This window comes from Plasmodium chabaudi (assembly GCF_900002335.3).
Source record: "Plasmodium chabaudi chabaudi strain AS genome assembly, chromosome: 1".
Classification (NCBI taxonomy): domain Eukaryota; phylum Apicomplexa; class Aconoidasida; order Haemosporida; family Plasmodiidae; genus Plasmodium; species Plasmodium chabaudi.
In genome coordinates, this window is record NC_030101.2 from 180,117 (window position 1) to 194,884 (window position 14,768).

Consider the following 14,768-nt stretch of genomic DNA (forward strand, 5'->3'; position numbering starts at 1 on the left):
AATAGTATGTATAAAATAATTTGCCACATATATTCTTCCCCTTTAATTTGAAATCATTAGGAGATGCCAGCTGACGCATTTTTTTTTCTGCCTTTTTCAAAATATATATATTAGATAAAAAAATGAAAAAAATTGGATAATTATTTTATTTGTAATAAAAAAAAAATATAATATAAAAATTCAAATTTATATATACTATATTTCTTTTATTTTATTTTCTTACATAAATATATGCGGATATATATATTTGTGCATTCCCTTTTTAATGGCACTTTATTTTTAATAGATTTAATAGAATATACATATTAGCTAGTCTTTTTTATTTTTTTTTTTTTGTACAAAACATTTATACATTTTTTGAAAAACGCTACTAGAAATTTATTTACGACGAAAAAAAAACACACACAATGGCAATTTGTTATTTTATGATGATAGAAAATATAAAGTTATATATTTAGCAAAATAAAAAAATAAGAATATTATGAATTATATGTTATATATTTTTTATGAATACAGTTAAATTACACGTACACATGTATTATAATAAATTTACATATATACACACATCCCTCAAAAAAAAAAATGAACGAATCAGTTAGTAGCCCAATTAAGGCGACATGCAGAGACATGGCCTTAAAAAGTAGTTTACATTCCTTTACCTTCAGTCTCAAGGATTTTGACATTGCTGGATTTTTGGTAAAATATTAACGAGCAGTACATATGCATAGACGTTGGTACATGTATATTTCTTTGTATCCATTTGTAACATGAAGTAATAAGTAGCAAGCTGCATTGTTATAACATAATAATATTTTCCTCTTTTATTTATTTCACTTTTTCTTCGAAATTATAATTTCATTTTTAGGGGGACGGGGCACATGGAAGTGTATTCCTAGCATGTGAAAGACGAACAAATTTTATCTGTGTTTTAAAATGTATATCTAAATCACACCTAGTCAAGTAATAACAAAAAAATTATATAATTAATAATGTAGTTGGTTGTGTATGTCTTTTAAATTATTCATGTAGTAGTTATGGTCTCATGCTTGGTTCTTTGAAAATGCTTTTATAAATCTAAATTTTTTTTTCGTTGTTTTTTGGCAGAAGTACACAAGAAGCACTTTTAAGAAAAGAAATCGAACTCCAAGCTCATTTAAAGCATCCCCACATTGCATGGTAATAAAAATAAGATACTATATGCATCAATTTGTTCGCCATGTTTGCCACATCTTATACTTCTTTACCTTTTCTTAGCATGTATACGTGGTTCCACACAAGTAGCCATGTGTTTTTTGTTATGGAGTACTGCTCGAATGGCGATTTGTTTACCTACTTAAATGAGCATGGACCATTTTCTGAAAAAAAAGTTGCTACTATGCTGTTCGAAATAATTTGGGCAATAAGGACTTGCCATGATAAAAGAATAGCACACTTAGATCTTAAACCAGAAAATGTTTTGGTAAATCATGAAGAAAAATGTAAACTTGCTGATTTTGGATTATCTGCACATATAGGATCTAAACATAAAAAAAAAGGAATTTCCCATTATAGAGGTACTCATGATTATTGGTCTCCTGAGCAATGTGCTAGACATCAAAAAAAAAAACAAAATTTCGGAGAATTTGATCAAAAAACAGATATATGGACACTTGGTATTTTAGCCTTTGAATTAAAATTTGGTAGACCACCTTTTGGATCAACGAATGAAGAAAGAGAAGATGTTATTATGAACAGAATACAAGAGTATCATTGGAGTCAATTATTTTCTGAAAAAGTTAAACAAGATTTAATAGATAAATTATCTCCTGAATTTAAAAGTTTTCTAAATCAATGTTTAGATAAAAATCCCAAAAAAAGACCAACTGCTGAAGAATTAATTCAGCATCCTTTTATTTTTATTCACAATAAGAATAGACCATGTATTAAATCTTATGCTACACAACCCAGAGGAAAACAAGGCCCCAAGTTAAGTCACAAAGGGTTTAATGAGCAAGATGGATCTTTTCTTACTCCTATTTGGTTTCACAATAAATAGCCATAAAATATATTTATGAGAGAAAAAATGCACACACATATAAATATTTATTTATTTGCCTTTATTTGTTATTTAGATTATTTTCAGTTTCCACCTTTTTTTTAGTATATCCTATATATAAGAACATAAATTTGTTTTACTTTATTTTATACTATGTTATATATTTTGGAGAATATAAGAAAATAGCCATAATATTTATGACCATGGCTTTTTTCTGCTTTTAAATTTTTAATATATTCTTTTCTCATCCCACAAACCCATAATGGGAATAAAAATTAAACCTCATATATGAATTCGTTTTGCTATATATTTATTCGTATACATATATATATTTTTTTTTGTTTTATGTTATTAGTTTTACCGAAAAATAAAAAACACAAAATAAAATAAATGAATAAACAGCAATTAAAATATTGTTGAAAAAATTATCGCAAACTATAGTGCATATACACGAATATATGCATATGACTTGTGCAGGTAAAAAAAAACGTAAACGGATAATTCTATTTTGGAAGCAATAAAAAATGAAAGACAAAAAAATAAAATAATCTTCGATCTTTATTAAATTGTTACAGAATATATAATCTCTAAATATTCCATATAGCATTTTTAAATTCATCAAAAATTATTTTATTATTATTATTTAAGTCTATAATTTTGAATATATTTTTTAATACATCCTCTTTAAATTCGTTGTCAAACTCTTTAGCTGCATTAATGAAATCTTTCGATGTTATAAATCCCTTTTTATTTTCATCAAGCATTTCAAATAAGCTTTTAATTTTTTCTTTTGATTTAAATTCATTAATATCACAATTTAAATGGTTTATAAAATCGTCTAGTGTTACTGTACTACCATATATATGAAAATAGCTAAGTAAGTCATCACATATTTGCTCATTATGATTTTTAAGAAGAAATTTTTCTATATTTTGTATTGGTACATTTTCATTTTTATTCTTTTTTATTTTATTAAAAATGTATTCTAAATTGTTCATTTCATCAGAGTTTAAATATTTGTAGTTACTTTCTCTTTTTTTGTCGTCTATATTTTCATCCATTTTTAGCTAGCTATTTTTTATATTAACACAAAAAAAAATACTAAAAAAATATGACTTGTTAATAAAAATGTGCCCTAAAACTTGTAAACATTTATTTACAAAAAATAAAAATATAATCTTTAAAATTGTTTCTTATAATCTCTATTATTTGATATGCTCAAAGGAGAAAAAAAATATAGTCCTATATGTGTAAGTAAATATTATTAATCATTTTTACTATTGGGCATTTGAACTAAGTAGGTGTCTTCAGAGGTTCCATAGACATCCTCGAACTTGAGTTCCTGAAATGGTGAGTTCAAAAAAAAAAAAAAAAAAAAATATCCAAAAAAATGTGCAAGAAAATGTGCAAAAATATGAACATAGTGAGCACGTGGCACACACAAAAATGGTGAAAATAGAAATTCATTGGCAATAAATTAAAAATATTATCGCGGTCCCCAATGATCTATTAACAAATATTTTTGCTAGCTTCCCTTACCTTTGCTTCCAAATACTGATGTATGTGCAGTCGTATATGCTCATATGTGTGTTGAAGAGAAAAGTCAAGCAATTTATAAAGGGTAAATTCCACTGAAAAAATTAGTGATGGAGTTAAGTTTTCTTTTTTATCTAATTTTTGAATATATACAAGTAGTTTTTCTAAAATATGTATATCATCATGCTGGTAAAATTTTAATGATAAAATAAGACAAGTAGCTGCATATAATTTTCGATTTCCTTTATGAACATGACCCTTCATTACTAATCGTTCAAAAAATACCCATGCACATGAAATAGTTGATATATCTATTTCAGGAATATGATTAATTAAATTAAATAAATCAATTTTTAAATTTCTTAATTTAGATAAAGTTAAAGATTTATGTATCCATGGATTTATTTCACTAAAGAGTTCATTTACTTCTTCCTTTAATTTTTTGGGTTTAACAAATGGAATAATTGACACATTATAACTTTGTAGACATAAAACAGTATGATGCTTCCCTTGTTTAAAACGAGGATTAAATAAACAAAAAGCATCATATTCATATTTGCTTGGTGTTAATAAATGTTCATATGATATTCCTTTATTTTTTTTTTTTTTTTTAATTCTTTTTGTATTATTAAAATTGAAACTATTTTTTTTATTTATTTTTTCTTTGTCTTTTTTATTTTCTTCAAATATATCTCTATCAATATTTTTATCATTATAAAAGTTGGTCTTATCTAGATTTAAATTATTGTAATTATATTCATAGCCATCTAAATAATACAAATTAGATGATAGATTATGATCATTTTTGTTGTTCCCACTTTCAAGCATATCATCTCTATTCTCGTGAAAGTCAGAAATTGCATTATTATATTCATTTTCTCTTTGCTTGTTTGTATAACTAATTTGTAATCGTTTTTTATGACTACTAACTAGTTCGTCACTTCCTATTTTCTTTGTATTATTTGGTACTATCCATTTATATAAAAAATTTAGAAAATTATTTTGATCTTTTTGGTCTATACTATATTCTTCCTTAATATTCCCATGTTCAATATCACTAATAGATTCACCATACATATTATTCCGTTTTTTATAACTCGTAACATTTACATCGTTCCATACATTACCTGGCCCCATATTATAGGATAAACATATATTATAATCATTTTTATAAGACATTAAAATTTTTGGAATTCCTCTATTCATAATTGAATGATCAGTATATTTATTTTGTCTCATACCAAACTCAGTTTGACTTAAGCTTGTGGTATTAGTGTTGTTAAAGTTTCGAACATCAATCCTTATGTTACTTGGAATTCGATTATTTACATCAAAGCCTTCCCCATTATTTATTCCACTGACAATTCTACTGTTAGACTTTTTATTTATATATTTATTTTTTTTTATATATTTCGTATTAACATTATCATTTAGATGCTTATCCTTATCATATGTATTTAAATGAAAGTATATATATTTATTATTTTCCTTTTTTATATTACCATCAATTTTATCACTAGCTTTACTAATACTGTTTTCATTCATATACTTTTTTTTTTTAATTTTATTTTTTTCTTCTAAATCAGATTCACTACTACTACTTATGTCAATGCTATCTCTTTTTGTTTCTATAGTTGTATTTAAAAATGTATAAGCATCTTTAAAAAATTCATCGTAAACATTAAAATAATCACCATCCTTCATTTTGCTATCCCTATATCATAATATTACAAAATCTAAAGACTTTTAAATTTTTTTCTATTTCTCATATATATCCATATCATAGCTATTTTTCAAACTTCTATTTTCTCTTCCCTTTTAGTGGGAAAATAATTGTGGAACTTTAAATTAATTTGAAAAACGTATAAAAATTTACAAAAAATGTAATTAACTTTTAACCCCATTTGGAGAGCTCAAAAATAATTATTTCTATTTATCGAAAGTTTCATTTTTCTTAAACTTTCAAACCATAAATTTGTAATAAATTCGACGCACTTTAAGTTTGAAAATTGTTATGCATACCCTCAAAAAAAAAAAAAAAAAAAAAAAAAAAAAAAAAAAATCCATAGAATTGTCATACGAAGGAATGCTCACTGGGTGTGTGTAATTATTGCCAAATTTTTTTCCGCCAAAACAATGTAACTATATTTCCAAACGAAAAATAATAAAAATCACATGCATGCTTAATGATGAAAAAAAGAGAATGTAAACATTTTATGAAATATGACATATGCAAATATTTTGGGAGTTAGCTGGGGTTGCCTTAGGGAGATTGAACCATTTCCGAAATATTTGTGAGAACATTATTTATGTCATTTTGGCTGTTTATAGTTTTAAAATATAATTTATGTTTGCATGTAAATTCTTTTTTAATAAATTCGGTCAATTTTGTATATTCATTTAGAGAGATATTTCCATCACTACTTAAATTGTCTAAGTATAGAGAATTAAAGTAAAGAGAAATTATTCCATCGATTTTAAAATTTTTTAAAAAATTAAATTGATAAAAATAGTCGCTAATATTATATTTATTTTGAACAATTGGAAAGCCACTTAATAATATATTATTATCTGTATTTTTTATTTTATTAATTATGGTTTCAAACATGGTTTTTATTTCTACATAATTATTCGGATTGTTTATTGTATTATTTTCCAAACTTGGGTTTTCTATATTTATAAAATTCACAACCTCATTTACTCTACCTTTCTTTCTTCCTTCTCTAATTCCTTTTTTAATTTTTTCCTTCACACAATTCTCATCATATATATTTTTCATATTGATGGAAATAAAATTTTTTAAAACGGAGCATATCATAAATGACATATAAAATTGTAAATAAATATTTTGAGGTATAAACAAAATAATAATTTTAGGGCAAAATATATTGTTACAATTATTTGGTATACTTCTGTTTAAATATATACAACTATATTCTACATCTGGGTATTTATTTAAAACTGAATTTATTTTCTCTTCAGTCTCTTTGTTATACTTCCATTCGTCATCATCTTTTTTGGTCGCCAAATTTTCATCGCTTTTTACCTCATGGTCTATATCCACTATATTTGTCTCTTCCCCTTTTTCTGAATCGCTTTGTTGGTTATTTTCCTGACTTGCTGAACTCAATTTTGTTATCTCTTCATCTGGCAATCCTTCAAGTTCGTTTCTGTCTTCAATATATTCTATGCAACTACTAAATTTTATACTATCTCCAAATTGTAATCCTTCGTTTTTAAAATCTATATCTACTTCAGCTATTTCGTTAGGTATACTATCTGTCTCGTTTTTCAAAACATCGTGACTTAATATTTTATAATCATTTAAAATTGACAACCTTATTTTATCTTCTATTTGTAATTCCTCAAATTTTTTGAAATGAATAAAATGCACAACCTTCTTAAGCTCAATCAGGTTGTAAATGTCTTCCATTCGGTTTGCCACTTCGTCAGTTTCATTCGATTCGCTCGATTCGTTTGATTCGCCCGCTTCTTTCTCTTCCCCTTTTGAAAGGTTTAACAAAACTATATTAGAAAATAAGTAGTCAGTAGAATTTCTTAATCGTTGTTTTAAATATTTTATATATACTTCAATTTTTATTTGCTCCTTTTTTTGTTTTAACAATTTTGTTAAATATTCTTCGGATTCATTTTCTACAATAGATGTATATACATCTTTAAAAATGTCTTCATAAAATATGCATTGAAATAGTTTATTTTTATTATTATTTTTTTCTTTCAAATATTTTGTTAGATCATATTTATCTGGACAATTATAAATAATTAATTTTGGTTTTATCTTTTTTTCTACTTTCATCAAAATTTCTATCTTTGCATCGTCACTAAGTTGGGTTTCATCCTCCGTGTTTACAAAATTTGCATCTAAAAATGGGCCCGTTGGATTGGGTCTATCATTTACTTCTACCACTTCACTCGGCTTTTTATCTAGGCAACTGTCTGCTTCAACCGGCACAACCACACCCGCTTTAAACTTCTCATTCAAATCCAATGGTAGGAGTGTGCCCATACTTTGAAAATAATAAAAAATCGAACTAAATGGTTCTTCTATACTTTTTGAAAAGTCTAAAGCTGAGAAATGGGAAATATCATTTCCTATAAATATACACAATTTTATATCAAAAAAAAAACTTAATTTTTGTAAATCTTTTAATTTTAAATTAGTAGGAAATCCAGAAAAAATGAAATAACTAGCATTTATTTGGGAACAAAAATAAAGCATCTTATTTATTATTACATTTATTAATCTTGTTTTATTTTCACATTCTTTATGTTTATTATTCAGATTGTGAAAAGCTTCATCAATAATTCTTCTTGTATTATTTTTGTTAACCATTTCATTTGTTTCATTTATATTACTTAAATCGCAAAACATTATATCTGGATATTTATATTGTAAATATAATCCAACAAAATTTGCATCTATACTTGTTGTATTACATATTAATATAATTTTTTTCTTTAAAGCATCAAAAATGTTATATAAATAGTTATTACAATCTTCTGGTGTATCATTTTCTTTTTCATTTAAATTGAATTTATAAAAATATGGTTTGTCTTGTAAATTTTCAATTATTTTATTTTGATAAAATATATGACTTTGTATAAGTTTGCAATTGCTAGTTAAGCTTGGCTTTTCATATATTTCTTCTGCATGCTGTTCATCGTTTTTCTCTTTACTATATACCTCTTTAAAATGCATATCCATGTTACACTTAAAATAGAAATATGTTATATTTGAATTTGTTTTTTGTTTAACTAAATTAATATATTTTTCATTTATTGGTGGGTTACACAAAATGATATTTTTATAATTATTATTTTGCAATCTAATAATTTTTTCAATAATATTTGAATAAATAAGAGACGAAAAATCAGGAGAATAAACATCAGACGAATATTCGGCATCTCCATCTGTGTCTACATCTAGATCCTGTTCTTCATCAGTTGTAGAATCATAATGGTTCTCTTTGTTTCCTCGCATTTTTGTGCATCTACCTTTACTATTTAATAAAGACAAATGATTTATATAAATATAATTGTAGTTGTCAATAAAGAAATTGATCATATTTTGTAGCTTCTTCGTTTTAACACCAAAAAATATTATTATATTATTTTTAAATTTCTTTTTAAACTCATAAAAATAATTATCTTTATTTCTATATATAAGTATTTTCCCTTTGTTTAAAAATGTGTGGCCTATCGAATTACAATGAAACTCTCCAATCCCATTCATATCTTTGTCTTTCAAAAATAAAAGAAAATCTTTATACTCATCATTTTTATTGATATCCATTTTTAAATCTACATTCTTTCCTTCGTCCCCTAAAGCAGTTTCATTCATAGGAAAGACATTCTCTGAATTTGAAAGTAGACAATACGAATCAGGAATAATATCGGTTTGTATTAATTTTGATAAATCAATAATATGTGAAAAGCTTGTTAAAATGTATTTATTGTAAGATTTATTTTTTTCTAAAGTTTCTTTTAAAATACGTTTTATTAATTCAACTGTTAAATTTTTATACTTTTTCTTTGTATATTCAATTTTCTTTCCAAGCAACGAATTATTTTTTTCTTCTTTATTACATAACTCATTAAGATTTAAATTAATATAATTTAATTTTTCAAAATAGTTTACTATTTCATTTTCTTCATGTATATTTGGTATAATTATAAAATTTTTATTTATTTTTATATTTTTTTTTTCTTTCTTTTCCCATTTTGATTTTATATTCCCACAAGGCTCTTCCTCATGCTTGTCTTTTTCATTTTTTGCATTTTCATCAAACTGACTTATGTCTAAATTCATGTATTTGTCTATCCATTGACTTATCCATAAATTGGAAATATTTGGATTTGGTTTTTCTTGACATAAATTTTGAAAACATTCAACCAAAATTGTTTTCAACTTTATATTATTCTCTCCGTTTTTAAAATAATTAAAATTTTTACAAAAAAAAAAGTTATTTATTTGATCTACTGTAATTATATCATTATATTTTCCATTATTAAAATATTTTTTTGTTAATATTTTTATATTATTTATATTTTTTACTAATATTATGTCATCGTTATTTATACAAAATATGCTTCTAATACTGTTAGATCTTTTGGTTTTAGATTCATTTACACTTTTTGATCCCATCAAATAAAATAAACTAGTAATACAATTTATTCTAGATAAAATTATAATTATCATAAATTTTTCTTTATTCCAATTTACTATTTCATTCATTCCTTCTTTTTGTAATTCATTTAAAATATTTTCATCCGTTGGAACTATTTTTTCCTCCAAAATATTAAACCCATATTTCTTTAAATACATTCTTAGTATTGCCAATTTTTCAGGCTTCATTACACTTTTTTTTATTACTAAAATTGCATTCTCATTTTTAAATTGGCTCTTTGAAAAAAACATATTTATCTCTTTGTCTATTCTGCCCTCATCAGGGAGATGCTAATTGTGTTAAGAAGTATGTCATATATGTATGTTTGTAAAAAATGTAATAATATAATGTCAAATGTTTGTATTTCTTTCTTTTAAATATGCTTACCACTCCATTCTTAACTTCGTCAGTACCATATTTCCTTTTTAGACACCCAACTGGAATATTTTCAAATTCCATCATTGACAAGGATGGCCCACATAATACTCGACATCGGCTTACACAGTTCGTTCCCTCCACAGCAAGACACACTATCAATAAACAATAATAATAAATAATATGAACGATAGGAAGTAAGAGAAAGTAAGAATATGCTTCAAGTATATCCGCACTCTGTTTATTGTCACATTTTATGACTCACCTATTCCCTTGTCGGAAGTCATAAAGTCTATCAAGCTGGTATAGTATGGCTGTTATCAATAAAGTGAAAAAAAACGTGAAAAAAAAATTGTGAAAAAAAGTAAAACGAAATAAAGGAACCGCTTTGCATGCATAACTATGTTGTAAATGGAATCCTTTAGAATATATACCTTATCCACTGAATGCTCATAAATTTCCTTTGCTTTTTCAATAGTTAATATTTCTCTCTTTACAGAAACGATTAATAAGTTAAAATTTAGTATGTCATTTATTATGTCACTTATTTTGTTTTTTTCTATAACATCAGGTTTTATTATTATTAAATTTCTCTCCAAACTAGTTTTATCAAGGGGAGGAAAAAAATAATTTATGTCTCGGGTAAAGTACCATTCATTTTTGCTGAAATAAAATGGAATGTCTTTGCATTGTAAATTGCACAGGTACTCTAAGCTGCAAATGGTATGAAGTTGGAAATAAAATTGTGTAAATACATAATTACGTGTGCATAACCACGTATACATAACTACATGCACATTAACACATGAACATGCTCATGCATGTATAACCATTCGAAATACGACTCGTCCTTTATAAGTATCGATTTATTCTTTATTAGATGACTTAATTTTGTTCTTGTGTCTCCATGTTTATTTTCTAATAAGCAAATAACACACAGCCCGCTTTCTATATATTCATAAAATGCGTCTATATTATTATATTGCTCAGGCTTGTAAGTAAATATTTCTCTAACATCAAACTTTAAAAAAGCAAATAAAAAATGGTGTAAGTATATCGATAGAGCTTAAGCATACCATATTTATAAACCTTAAGATAGGCAAAACAATTTATTATGTCATTACACAAAATAAATACAACAAACTTTATTTAGTTATACGATTATTTTCGCATAATATGAATATTTTCTAAATTGTAGATATGCCTATCATTTTTGTTATACCTTTGTTAAGTGCACTTTTTTTTTCTTTAAAATTATAAAATCCTTTTCCTCTAATTTTTCTATAACTTCATCGTCCTACATTATATGATAATATATATAGGTTTATATTTATGTATATGTGTATGGGCATTTATTTTGCCCCCTTTATTGGTATTACTCTCATTGGGTCGACCAATACAAGTTTGTCTTGAGATAACTATTTTTTTTCTTACTTTAAAATTATTAGTAACATCAGGGAGAATAATAAAAATACATTTTTCTTCCGTCATTATAAATTAGTATGAATGTTCATGCAAATTTTAAGAGAAAAGTACTATTCGCATTTGATTCTGCTAATTATATAGACATACATATATTTTTTTAATGCCATATTTCACATTACTTATATATACACACATATATGTAAGATGAATGGTATATATAAATAATATATTTAATCCTTTTTCTCTACCATTTTAATAACACAATGTATGAATAAAACTATCATGAAATATTTTAAACACTACTAATGATTTAATAAGTGTATAATGCGCCATCCTAAAATGGAAATGAAATTGCGCGAGGGATTCTATTGCATTTATATGATTTTAAATTATTTCGTATCCGACATTTTTAGATATAAAAATATATACCTTTTTCTCGTAGACTTTTGAAACGTTTAAAAAATGGAAAAGACAATATTTTTTTACCTTAACATCATTACTATATTAATATATATATGCTTATTAAAATAATATTATTTAGTATATAATTTAAAGCATATTCATTCGTATTTAAGAATATATAAGATAATCCTTTATCCGCAAATATGAACTGCCTACCTATATATATCATATGAGAATTCACTTTTTGCATGCCTCATAAATATTGTGATTTCATTTTATAAAACATTTATTATGCTGAAATTTCTTTAAAAATGACAAACTAATAAAATATAGTAATAATTATTGCAAAAAATAAGATTCATCTTTCTATATATTTATGGCTGATTAAATAATGAATATCTAACTAGCCTTTAAAAGTGTATATGATTGGCATGTCGACCTATTTTTTCTTCTCTCATAATTATATAAATCCCTATATATTCCCTCATATTTTGTTTTATACTTTTGTAACGAATAGAATAATTGTGAAAGAAATGTTTTTTTTTCAATTTTTACAAATGCTTCATAAGGTAAATACACACATATGTGTGCATAGGAGAAATGGATATTTTGTGTAGTAAACTGGTACTCACTGGTTATATTTCAATATGTACAAAAACAAAGCTTGAACAATGGTTTTAAATGTGTCTGAAAAACATAAAAACAAACAACATCCCCTAAGCACAATTTTATATATAGAAACGTTATATACCGATTTAATACAACTGAAAAGTATCGTATTTGGAACAAGTTTAAAACATATTTATTCTTATAAACCCTAATTTGAGAGTATTTCGTTAATAGCTTTTTAAAAAAATCTAGCTTAATTGTTTTTATTTTTTTTTTTTTTATATACGTTTTCACATTAATTTGGTATAATTCTAGCTTTTTTTTTAGCATAAAAAAAAAAATATAGCGAAAACCACTTAAAAATTATGAACAAGCAATATAATTTTCTAAAAAAAAAAATAATGTGTGCTTATTTTGTGCATTTGTTTTATTTTTATCTTATTTTATTCTTAACATTTATATAATACCCATACAATAATATTCATTATAAATAGACTAGCCTTTATTTATGCACATTTTTCAATATATACAAGTAGAAATAATATTAATTTCTTAAAAAACAAAATATATATACTTATATTATGTAACTTTTACATAGTTAAAAATTTTTAAATGTTACAATAAATAACATAAATACATATTCATAGTAATAATACTATTTTGTAGCTTGTCTATTTTCCATTTTTGACAAATAAAAATATTTTTTTATTGTTTTCATCGTATATTACTGTTTGTTAATTTTGTTACTCTACCAATTTTTGTCAATTCTGTTCATTAATTATTTATTTTTTAATCCGATTTAATTAGCATAATTTTAATGCAATTCAATATATCTACACCCAATTCTTAATTTATTCAAATTGAGCCAAACCATTATACTTTGTTTTTTTTTTAATTCGACACTCGATAAAATGTATAACTCTTCCAATGTATCATCAAATGAAAATAAGCAAAATAAAAGCCCCATTATATACAAAAGCAGAGCAAAAAGTCTGATTCAAAAAAGTGTTGAAAATCGTTCTAGCATGAATATTAATGAGGGTAAGAATGGAACAAGCATTAAGGATAAAATTATAAGATTATTTTCAAGCCAATATGAAAAAAATGAAAAAGATATTCAAAAAACAAAACTTAAATCAAATGAAAATACTTGTAAAAATGAAAAAAATTGTAACAGAGTTAAGACTAGTCCAGATGACGATGACCAGACTATAGAATGGCAACCAGTTTATCATGAGACCTGTAAAATAAAATTACCAGTAGAAAATTATAGTAGCACAAAAATATCGCTACCTGAAGATGCTTTAGATGATTGGGTTTGTAATCAAAATAAAGTCTCTCAAAATATGACCAACGCAGTAAATAATAAATATGAGAATAATAGTAGTGTTAATAAAAAGATGGATTTAAATTGTGATTTTATTTTTAATAAAAATATGGAAAATAATTTATGCACACAAGATAAAGAACCAGGCTCGAAATTTAAATCTTATTATAATTATTATTTAGTAGATGAATATTTAGATAGTTTAGCAAAATCACAAAATAAAAATTTAGAAACAACAGGATTAGATGAAAATGGACAATTATATGATAATGTAAGTTTACATATAAAACCTATAATTACATCAAAGCAACGATTGGAAAATGGTGTCCCATATGATCCACAAAATTTATTGAATTAGTTTGAACTCGTTCAATTATTATTGATAATTAGAAATTTGAAAAATTAAACATAGTTCATATTGTTGGGTGGGAAAATAAAAATATATTAACTCAATAAAATTTCATTTTTTTTACATGCATATTTATGTTCATATGTATACTTAAAGTTTGAAGTTTCATCAACTTTAACATTCTCATTTTGAATTATTTCGCATCATTACATACTGTGCATGTATGAATAAGTGTAGTTGATGTGTTTGTTTTTTATTTTAGACTGCTCAACCATTTAGCTACTTTTTAAACGTCACTATAGTGAGTTTTACATATAAATTATATTCTCTACATGTCTACACATTTTAATTAGTAAGTGTTTAAAAAAATAAGACAAGTTTTTTTTTTTTTTTTTTTAATTTATGCAATAATAAAAAGTAAAATATGTTGGTAAAACTGGATAAAGCTACATATATATTGTATATGGACAGATAAAATAAAGTTTAAAAAAAAAAAAAAGTTGATAAAAATACAGGCACAAA

At 24.5% G+C, this 14,768-nt stretch overlaps 5 protein-coding genes across 5 annotated transcripts; 2 read left to right on the top strand and 3 right to left on the bottom strand.

The window, feature by feature from the left end:
- Positions 1-582: 582 nt before the first annotated feature.
- PCHAS_0104700 (aurora-related kinase 1, putative) lies at positions 583-2,035 on the top strand (the record flags this gene model as incomplete). Its single annotated transcript, XM_016797733.1, has 4 exons — positions 583-696; positions 866-960; positions 1,105-1,176; positions 1,255-2,035. 4 exons carry the CDS (start codon positions 583-585, stop codon positions 2,033-2,035), a joined length of 1,062 nt encoding a protein of 353 aa, XP_016652979.1.
- A 587-nt stretch (positions 2,036-2,622) lies between these two features.
- On the bottom strand, positions 2,623-3,096 carry PCHAS_0104800 (calcium-binding protein, putative; the record flags this gene model as incomplete). The annotated part of the gene is made up of 1 exon (XM_739416.1): positions 2,623-3,096. One exon carries the CDS (start codon positions 3,094-3,096, stop codon positions 2,623-2,625), a length of 474 nt encoding a protein of 157 aa, XP_744509.1.
- Positions 3,097-3,299: 203 nt separating this feature from the next.
- PCHAS_0104900 (cyclin dependent kinase binding protein, putative) lies at positions 3,300-5,275 on the bottom strand (the record flags this gene model as incomplete). The annotated part of the gene is made up of 2 exons (XM_739415.2): positions 3,300-3,377; positions 3,575-5,275. The coding sequence occupies 2 exons, from the start codon at positions 5,273-5,275 to the stop codon at positions 3,300-3,302; spliced, it is 1,779 nt and encodes a 592-aa protein (XP_744508.2).
- A 559-nt stretch (positions 5,276-5,834) lies between these two features.
- Positions 5,835-11,625, bottom strand: PCHAS_0105000 (nucleoside diphosphate kinase, putative; the record flags this gene model as incomplete). Its single annotated transcript, XM_737030.2, has 7 exons — positions 5,835-10,049; positions 10,147-10,289; positions 10,400-10,448; positions 10,569-10,848; positions 10,965-11,155; positions 11,357-11,431; positions 11,569-11,625. The coding sequence occupies 7 exons, from the start codon at positions 11,623-11,625 to the stop codon at positions 5,835-5,837; spliced, it is 5,010 nt and encodes a 1,669-aa protein (XP_742123.2).
- A 1,856-nt stretch (positions 11,626-13,481) lies between these two features.
- PCHAS_0105100 (conserved Plasmodium protein, unknown function) lies at positions 13,482-14,255 on the top strand (the record flags this gene model as incomplete). The annotated part of the gene is made up of 1 exon (XM_730603.2): positions 13,482-14,255. One exon carries the CDS (start codon positions 13,482-13,484, stop codon positions 14,253-14,255), a length of 774 nt encoding a protein of 257 aa, XP_735696.2.
- Positions 14,256-14,768: the final 513 nt, after the last annotated feature.